General features: G+C 36.3%; 1 protein-coding gene across 2 annotated transcripts; it reads left to right on the forward strand.

Moving 5' to 3' along the window:
• The first annotated feature begins 3,857 nt into the window (after positions 1-3,857).
• On the forward strand, positions 3,858-7,291 carry LOC104119032 (uncharacterized). Of its 2 annotated transcripts, XM_009630426.4 has the most exons (3): positions 3,858-4,160; positions 4,866-6,093; positions 6,552-7,291. In XM_009630426.4, exons 2-3 carry the CDS (start codon positions 5,926-5,928, stop codon positions 7,086-7,088), a joined length of 705 nt encoding a protein of 234 aa, XP_009628721.3. In that variant the 5' UTR covers positions 3,858-4,160; positions 4,866-5,925; the 3' UTR covers positions 7,089-7,291. The 2 variants fall into 2 exon arrangements, with proteins under 2 accessions (XP_009628721.3, XP_070051627.1); XM_070195526.1 differs by lacking the exon at positions 6,552-7,291 and having other exon boundaries at positions 3,877-4,160; positions 4,866-5,477.
• The last annotated feature ends 3,080 nt before the right edge of the window (positions 7,292-10,371 follow it).

Here is a 10,371-nt window from a genome sequence, read left to right on the forward strand (position 1 = left end):
TCGTCTCGGACTTGGGCGTACAAAGACGATGATTTTGGACTTGGGCGTATATTCGGATCGGTTATTGATCCTATTGGTTTTGGGTTGCGATTCTTAGTTTTAATGTTGTTTTTCGCGTTCCGAGGGTGCAAGCGAGTCCGTTTTATGATTTCAAACTTGTTGGTATGTTTAGGAGGGGCCCCGGATGCCATTCAGACGAAGAGTGGAGGTCGTTTGGCCTTGGGTGCATAGCTGAAGCACCCAGCTTCTGGTGCAATCGCACCTGCGGAGGACCAGCCGCAGGTGCGAGCTCGCAAAAGTGAGCCAACAACCGCAGAAGCGGCCCAGTGTGAGCTGCCCAGGGATCGCAAATTTGGAGCATGGTGCGCACCTGCGAGCGCGCAGGTGCTATGGAAGAATTCGCAGGAGCGGCCAATGCCGCAAGAGCGAGCATCGCGTCGCATAAGAGGACCCACAGAAGCGGGCCAGTTATCCGCAGATGCGGAGGAAGGCATCCTAGCCATGGTCGCAGATGCGCGAATCGAGCCGCAGAAGCAGGCTCGCAGATGCAGGACTTGGCCGCAGAGGCGGTGGGCTAGTGGTCAAGCGTGTTCCGTACAAGCGGAAGTCCTCCCGCAGGTGCGGAAATACCGCTCGGCAGAAGGGTTCATTTAAGTCGGGAGTTAAACAATTTTTGGCTCATTTCCTTCATTCATTGGGAGATTTTGGAGATGGGTTTTCACCTAGCACTTTGAGGTAAGTGATTTCTATACAATATGAGTTTAAAATATAGATTGTGGGTAAATTTTAACATGTAAAATTATGAAAATCAGGGGTTTAGATGAATAGCCCTAGGTTTGAAAAAAATGGGACTTACCCACGAAAATGGTTATGGAATTGAGTGAAAATTATATATTTGAGTTCGTGAGGTCATGGGTAATAACTTTCTTCGAAAAAATTCTGGAATCCGGGCACGTGGGCCTGGGGATGAATTTTAGGAATCCTTCAATTGGGGTAGGGCAATCACTCTTATAGTTAGAATATGAACTTTTGAACATGTATTGATTAATTTATATAATATTTGACTAGTTTTGGATTGTTCGGCACCGAGTTGAGGCTTTAGAACGAAATTGTGACCGAAAGGTGAGCCTTGAGATGAGGTAAGTCTCTTGTCTAACCTTGTAAGAGGAAATTTTCCCCATAGGTGATTTAAATTAATATTTGCTTCTAATTGTGGGGGCCACGTATGCACGAGGTGACAAGAGTCCGTGCGTAGCTACTATTCATGCTTATATCCGGGTAGTTTAGGACCCAAATCATGAATTATTTGTAATGTTTGCACCCCTAAATTATATTAGAAGTTATTAAAGGAATTGTAAAAGACCGAATTTCACTTACTTGAATTTTTATCGTATTACTTAACCATTAATGGAAATTTTATTACATCGTGTATTAGCCTTGTTATAACGTTTAAGTCAAATGCTTATAAAGTATCCTCTATTCTTGTGGAGCGGGTCGAACGCCTCGACAGTAGATAGATGCATCTATGGATCGTTTTGCACGTCCCTCGGCAGTGTGCACGTTATTTAGGATCGAGTTGTACGACCTCGACATTAATCGTGCTTAATAATACTCGGAGCGTAATTAGATTTGATATTATTTTGTGGCTTATGGGGTTACACTTATTAATGACGGTAATTTTTTTGGAATTTATTAATTTGTGAAAGAATTATTTGCTCCTGCTTGTTAATAAATTGTTATTATAATTTACATAACTCATGCTTATTTAGAATTTCTATATTCATATTGTTAGCCCATAGTAAGTGTCGAAGTCGACCCCTCGTTACTACTTCTTTGAGGTTAAACTATATACTTACTGGTACATGTTGTTTATATACTCACGCTACACTTCTGCACTAATCGTGCAGGATTTGAGGCAGGTGCATCTGGCGGTCCTACCGGCGCGCATCCCAGATATCCCGAGGCCTAGTGGTGAGTTGCTTCCTGAGTCGTTCCGCAGCACCTAGAGTCTCTCCTTTGCATTCATATCTATCTATTTTCATTTCAGACAGTAGCTAGAGTTTTGTATAATCTATTAGTTCTCATACGCTTGTGACACCAGGTCTAGGCACGCACACTAGCAGACATATGGTTTTGGATTATTCTATTGTTATGATTGCACTCAGCTGCTTTCGTCTATTTATTTAAAAATTTATTGTTTCTTAACCTTTTAATTAATGGAATTTGATTACTTGAAAACTCATTAAAAGAGAAATAACAGGGTTTAATTCACTGTTGGCTTGTCTAGCGGTAATGTTGGGCACCATCACGGCCTCGAGTTCAAGATTGAATTGGTGATTAAACCTATATTCATAGATAGTATTTAATTGTTGATCAATCAATCAAATAATTAAGCGCAAGATTGAATAAATAAACCAATATAATAAAATAATAAGAACAATTCAAGTTTCAAACTACAACGTTCATGTAGCACCCAAAACTCTAGAACTAATAAACTATGAGATTAAAGGAAGGGAAGAAAAGAAAAACTGGGAATCCTTGCTCCAAGCGTGATTTATGTTCTCCTCCTCCAAAGTGACGTGTTCTTCCTCAAAAATATGTTAGATCGATACCCTCCAAATTAGGTTTAGACTTGCTTTTATACGAGTGGGGGGTCTTGGGCGGAAATAACTTTATCCCAGGCGAAGTATGAGATGTTTCCTGTCACCAGCGCCCAGGGTAGCGTGGGGCGCTGGCGCTGGCAAATTGAGCATTCTGTAAACGGCGCCACAAGTGGCGTGGGGCGCTGCCTGTGGCGCTGGAATTCAACATTTTCCATTTTTTCTCCGTTTTTGGCTCTAATCTCGCACCTTTCGCCCCCTATTGCCTCCAGATGATTCCTACGTATAGAAATGCCACGAATTAACATAAATCAATACATTTTACATCCGAAATCTACGAAACATGAGTAAAACATGAGGCAATATACATATAAATATATATATATATATACTCTTAAAGCCAAATATCACTGCAATTGTACCTGTTTAGACATTATGATATTACGTATTGTGAATTCTAATTAGTCGGGTCTCAATGGTGCCATACACTGGCTGAGAAACCAAAAAAGGACGTCATTGTTTGCCAACATTCAAATATCGGATCGCAGTAAATTGAAGAAACAGCTACTTCATCCTACCACCACAAATGCACATTGACTATATATAACAAGTTGAGCCTCGACAGCCTGGTTTCAATATTTCTTCGGACGACTCAATTGCGAGCTCAGTACTCATACAACCATGCCTCCATGCTTTACGATCAAGAATCAAAAGTCTACCGCACAACAAGTAGTTAAACTTGTAAAGTACAAGGAAATTATTTCAAAATTCCATTTTAAACTGCCCAAAATTGAACATAAAATAAAGTATTACCACCACTATATCCAACAGGCACAAAATATATTCATATATATCTTGCCGTTTTGAAGGACCTGTATACTTGTAATTGAATTTGATTTTTATACACTGACAATTAAAATAGGAATAATAACTTTTTACAACATGTTAAAATACTTTGATAATATAAAAACTCTTTTATATCGTAAATATATATAAGTTAAAATTTATTTAATTCTGTACAAGAATCAAACTCTGAAGGGTCAATCAGTTTGCGAAAATATTATAATGAAAGCCATCACAATGTTCAGCTGATGACGATGACCATGAAGAGAAGAAATATATATAATCACGTGGAGACAAATAAAAAACATATAACAACTAGCTAGGTAGGTTTCTTATCAAACTTCTGCACATTCTGATAAGAATGTTGAAATATTCATACAAGTTAGTTTTTGCTACGCATCTACGTAAAGTAGGCAACGCATAAATTAAAAAAAGATAAAAGATGCCATTTAATTCCTTCTAACCGTCGAGAATATAATTATGAATATTGAAACCTTGGAACTCTTCTTCTTCACTACTCTCCTCTCAGAAAATAGAAGAGTCGGCGGAATGGTTTTCCAAAAAGAGTACCTTGATTTGTTGTTGGTCCCAAGTGGGCTGTGCATCATGTTCATTTACCATCTCTACTTGCTCTATAGATACCTCAACATTCCTCATACCACAATCATGGGTTTTGAAAACAATGACAAGAGAGCTTGGATTGAAAGGATTATGCAGGTAATCTCGTATATGTATACAGTCGTGGATTTTGTATATACATATTGATTTTTAGAAATTTTTTAAATTTATGTAAGTACTCACTCCGATCCACTTTAATTAATTTTTGACTTTTTTTTTGTGGTCCACATATTTGATTTTTTCAGCTATCAAGAAAGAATTAACCTCTTTTTTTCAAAGTTATCCATGGAGTAAAGAGTCTAGGAGTATTTATTATATTTTCAATGAACAAATTAAGGTTAATATAATCAATTTTATTGTTAATTAATGCAAAAATATGAATTTCTTAATATGTGTTAAAACAGCCAAAAAATCAATTAAAGTTGACCAGAGAGTATATAGAAAGAAAATTTTGTGACACCCCTTACTAAATTTTGTAAGCAGTGTTAATCATTAGTACAATTCGACTGAATAAATGCTTTTGAATCTAGGATGTGGCAGTTTCAAGGCTTTATTTTATGTTCTAAATTGCATTTTACTTTGTACTATTTTCTAGTAGTATCCATAAATTGTATATATACATGTTGGTTTTAGAAAAGTATTACATCATTTATTTTTTTGCGAAGGGGTGCCAGATAACACTCTTTTATAAGGGGTGTCATTATGTACGCATGCCGTGTGTGCCTATATGCCTCAATTTTCCACATTTTCACATTAAAAAAAAGGGAACTTTAGGAATTTTCTAATTTCTGCTTAATCTTGCAGGCTGGAGATAGCAACACTATAAATACAGCTCTAAATGTTATAGGATCCAATAACAATGGAGCAACATTCTTGGCATCAGTTTCATTAACTTTGGCCTCTCTTATTGGTGCCTGGATGGCTAATAATAGTGTTTTCAGCAGTGAATTAATATATGGTGACACAAGGCCAGAAACTATGTGCATTAAATTCATAAGCCTATTAATCTTCTTTTTAGTTGCTTTTGCATGTTTTGTGCAATCATCCAGATGCTTCATTCATGCAAATTACTTAATTACTACACCAGAAACTGATATACCAATTAGTTATGTTGAATTGGCAGTGATAAGAGGAGGTGAGTTTTGGTCACTTGGGCTTAGAGCACTTTATTTTGCAACCACTTTGCTACTATGGTTTTTTGGTCCAATTCCCATGTTTACAACTTCAGTTGGTATGGTTTTCCTCCTCCATTCCCTTGACAAAAACACAAAGCAATTGCACAATCATCGATCTTATGCAAAAGGAAAAGGTACTAGCATTGCAACTCGTGACATCGACCATCTTTTTTAGGCCAAATTTCACCCTGGCTAGTACAAGATCTTGCTGAGGGAGTACAATGAGTTATATTCAATGGTCTATTAATGTAATATAAATTATTATTGTAAGTGAACTTTGGAACAAAAGGAATTGTACAAAAATGTAAAATGGTAAAAGCTAATTTTGGCATTTCCTTGTAATTGTAAATAAGTTTATTACAATAACATTTCAAGCCTTCACATCAAGGGCTGTAATTAAATCAAATTATTATAGGTCAATATAGTTATTTATGAATGTTGCTTGTAAGATTATCTAATTAACAAGTCCATGGGATGTGGATAATACCTTAAGTAAGAGGCCTATATCGGCAAGTTTTCTTTTACAATACGTTAAGTCAGAGGTTTGCTTCAATTGAACAAATAGCAAACTCTGATATAGTTCCTTTCAAGCAACACAAAATTTTTTGCCAATTTAATATGCAAAAAACCATTGAACTACTTCCACTCTCGCAATTTTGCGAACAAAGAACAAACGTAGGAGGAAAAAAATGGTATTCCAGAAAGAGCACCTTGATCTATACTTGGTGCCTAGTGGATTGCTCATCATGTTTGCTTATCATCTCTTTCTTCTCCAGAGATACATTAAAAATCCTCATACCACAGTCATTGGCTTTGAGAACAATGATAAAATAGCTTGGGTTAAAAAAATCATGCAGGTAAGTACTAAATCAGCTTCTTCTATTGGCCCATTAAACATTTTTTGAAATTTTTCAAAGTTCTAGGTGTTTTTTGGTATGACAAAAATTCTTTTTTTTGAAGAAAAGAAAAACATTTTTGTGAGGAAGTCCTTTTTCGGTGTCGATCAACAAAAAATATTTTCCTTGAAAAATATCTTTCTAACAAAGGGAGAAATGAATTTCCTTAGTTATGAGCGGAATTTATTTTTCGCAACCTTTGGACGTTATAGTTACAGCCAGATCCATTCGACACATGCAATTTCTTTTGTCGATACTTCCCAATATTATCATTACGTTTATATAAATCTTTCAAAAGTAGTTTTTGACTCACCAGCCAATTACCAAAAAACACTTTGTAGGAAAATATTTTTTTGTGAAAATGACTTCAGTCACATCAAACACACTATGATCTATTGATAATTTTTTTCTCTTGGCAGACTGAAAATCGGGATGTTACAACCGCATTAGATGTTCTAGCATCAAACAACTCAGGAGCAACATTCTTGGCAACTGTCTGTTTAACTCTGAGCTCTCTCATCGGAGCATGGATGGCAAATAGTTCAACTTTATTTAGGAGTGAATTAATATATGGTGATACAAGGCCAGTAACCATCTCCATTAAGTACATAAGCCTTATTATATTTTTCTTGGTGGCATTTTCTTGCTTTGTTCAATCATCAAGATGTTTCATCCATGCAAATTACCTAATTAGTATACCAAATAGTGAAGTTCCTGCAAGCTATGTGGAATTGGCTGTGATAAGGGGAGGTGGTTTTTGGTCTATTGGGCTTAGAGCTCTTTATTTTGCCATCACTTTGTTGCTGTGGTTTTTTGGTCCAATTCCAATGTTTGTTACTTCAATTGGGATGGTTTTTCTTCTTTATTATCTTGACACCAATAAGAGTCCATTGCTGCAACATTATCATTCTTCCACCAACCAACCGCCGCTCAAAAGCTTAGAGGAAATGCTATAATTTCTTGTTAGTTATACGAGATTTGGTCATTAGTTAAAATTTAAATTTTGTAAGTTTGAGATGTAATATCAGCAACATTGGAAAAAGATGATTTCTTTCTTTTTTTTTAATTGTTAGAGCCAATCTGCACACAACTGGCCCAACAGCTGACCTGGCCCAATTTCTCTTTGTAATGAACATTAATACATTGATGTATTTTTCTATTTTTTCCTTGTAAATATAAAAGACTCCTGAAGTGAAAAATAAAGATTCAGAGGGTTATATTCTAAAAAGTCATCTCCTACTTCTCTCTCTCTTCTCTCTCGACCCTTCTAGGGTTTTCTCCTAAATAACTCCACCATAGCTCATTCAGGTTTATTCGAACATGGTATCAGAGCGGGGATTCTGATTCCTCGTTACGAGAGCTTCATCTTCAACGGTAAATCGATTGAAGAATTTACCAAAATCGTTTTTGTTTTGTTAAAGTTCGAACAGTTATTGAATCTGTTACTGCGGGATAAAAATTTGGGGTTTTCACTAGAATCTCCCTCTACATCACCTACATCGACAGTAACTCCTGGTTTTATGATGGATTAGACGGATTTGGGGCTAAATTCAAACTAGGGTTTGAGCTGTGCACGAAGACCTTACTTCTTCGGGTTTTGAGAAGAAGGATGGTAATATAGACCCTAATCTACAACTCTAAAGTCTATACTGATGTGATTTTAGGTTATGTTGTGTAAAATTCATGTATGCAACAATTTGCATGTTATTGAGTTTGAGTTGTTGTCTATTACTGTAGTTTGAGCATGTTGTTTGTTACTGTATGATTTCAGGTTGTGTTAGGAGGTAATATGGACAGCCATGTAGATAACCTCACTCCTCACCCAATTCCCACTGCTGAGGGTTTCACTCCCTTCACGCTAGATCCCTCTCACCCTTTCTATGTACACCCGTCAGACAATTCGGGTAGCCAAGTAGTACCTGTCCCATTCAATGGACATGGTTTTGTATTATGGAGAAGTAGCATGCTTACTTCTCTTTCTGCTAAAAACAAATTAAGACTATTAGATGGGAGAATTTCTCAACCTCCTATCAACTCTCCTTATTATTCCTATTGGGAGAGATGTAATGACATGGTCAAGTCTTGGATCATCAATTATGTTTCTAGAGACATAGCCACAAGTGTCATGTGTTTTAAGACTGCAAAGGAGGTTTGGACTAACATTAATGAAAGGTTTGGGCAGTCCAATAGGTCTAAGTATCTTCAAATTCAGAGAGAAATCAGTTCAATTGTCCAAGGCTCATCTGATATTGCCACTTATTTCATCAAATTTAGGAGTTTTTAGAATGAATTGAATTCTTCATATGTAGGCCCCATATGTTCTTGTGGAGCTCTTCCCAAGTTTATAGAAGACCAACAACTATTACAATTTCAAAATGGACTAAATGATTCTTATTCAATTGTAAAGAGTGCTATCATGCTCATGAATCCTTTGCCACCAATAACCAAAGCTTATTCTCTTCTGCAACAAGATGAAAGTCAAAGAGAAACTCAAACCTCAATTCCAAACTTTTCCAATGAATCTGCCTCTTTCTCTCTATCTTCAGCCACACCAAACAGAAATTTCAATCAAAGGATCAATTTTGACTCGAGAAAGAATAATTCTTTTGTTTCTTGCAAATATTGCAAGAAAGCTGGATACACAGTGGAGAACTTTGCTAAGAACTCTGCTCATGGTTTCACCAAGGAGCAGTATCATCACCTGATGACTTTATTTCAACAAGTCCAGGTGTCCCCTAGTGTTGGTTCTGATAATTTCCATGTTGAGGAATCTGGATTTGCACATTTTGCAGGTTTGTTCACTGCTTATACTGTAGATTCTACTACCTCTCACATATGCACATCTTCTCAATTAGGTGTAAATCCTTGGATATTAGACTCAGGGGCAACAAATCACATGACTCCACACAAATACTTACTTCACAACCTTGTACCTTTGCCTAAACCCTTCCTTGTTACTCTACCTAATGGATATAAAGTTAAGGTTTTGTCAACTGGTTCTTTATATCTCAGGCATGACATAACCGTACTTAATGTCCTTCGTGTACCTTCCTTTCATTTTAACCTAATCTTTATACATCAATTAATATCTCAGTTGGATTGCATAGCTATTCTTACCAAATTTAATTGTTCTTTACAGAGCCCTTCTCTGAAGAAGCCACTGGTAATTGGTAAGGCTGCTAGGAGATTGTACTATCTACATTCTGATGCTGACTTGTTTTAATCTCAACATGTTTCTTCTTCTTTTTCAAATTCTGTTTCTTGCAATAAGTCTGATTATCTTCCAATTTCTATAAATACTCTACCATGTAATCAAACACCTACTATAAATAAAATGGATTTGTTTTGGCATCAAAGGCTAGGACATATGCCTTTTCATAGAATGACATCTATTCCCTTTTTATCTGATAAAGTCTCTTCCAAACAGTCATTTATATTCTCTATTTGTCCAATGGCTAGGAAACAAAGGTTACCTTTTTATGATAGCCATATTTATTCCACTGCTCTCTTTCAGTTAGTTCACATTTATGTTTGGGGACCTAACAATACTAGAAAACATAATGGTTTTAGATACTTCTTGACCTTAGTTGATGACTATAGCAGAGCTACCTGGACCCATCTTTTATCTTGCAAAGGCAATGCTCTTTCTGTACTACAAGCCTTTACCTCCATGGTCAAAACACACTTCCAATCCTCAGTCCAAACTTCCAGGTCTGATAATTCCTATGAGCTTGGCAGCAGTTCTGAGGTTGTTACTTTCTTTACCAGTCAAGGTATTCTACACCAAACAACCATTCCACACACACCACAAAAAAATAGAGTTGTGGAAAGAAAACATAAATATTTTTTGGAAGTTTCTAGAGCCCTTCTTTTTTAATCTAAACTCCCTCTCAAATTCAGGGGTGAATGTGTCCTAACTGCTACCTACTTAATTAATAGAATGCCTTTAACTGTCTTAAACAATATTTTTCCTTTTGAAAAATTACATGGACATTTACCTTCTTATACTCATTTGAAATATTTTGATTGTTTATGTTTTGCAACTTCCCCCAAGATTGGAAGGGATAAGTTCCATGCTAGAGCTATACATAGCCTTTTCTTGGGGTACCCTGTGATGACCCAAAATATTATCTTTAAATTTAACAAGTAATTATGTATTCTAAGATCTTAAAAAGCACTATTTATTATTTTTCGACTTACGTGCGCAGTCCGTGCAATTTTTCGAAAAGTTTTATGTGA

This window comes from Nicotiana tomentosiformis, chromosome 2 (assembly GCF_000390325.3).
Source record: "Nicotiana tomentosiformis chromosome 2, ASM39032v3, whole genome shotgun sequence".
NCBI lineage: Eukaryota > Viridiplantae > Streptophyta > Magnoliopsida > Solanales > Solanaceae > Nicotiana > Nicotiana tomentosiformis.

Bases quoted from the DNA above. Each gene is read 5' to 3' on its own strand.
- LOC104119032 (XM_070195526.1), top strand. From the start codon at position 3,924: ATGAATATTGAAACCTTGGAACTCTTCTTCTTCACTACTCTCCTCTCA. The intron at 4,161-4,865 runs GTAATCTCGTAT...TTAATCTTGCAG, and splicing joins GGATTGAAAGGATTATGCAG to GCTGGAGATAGCAACACTAT.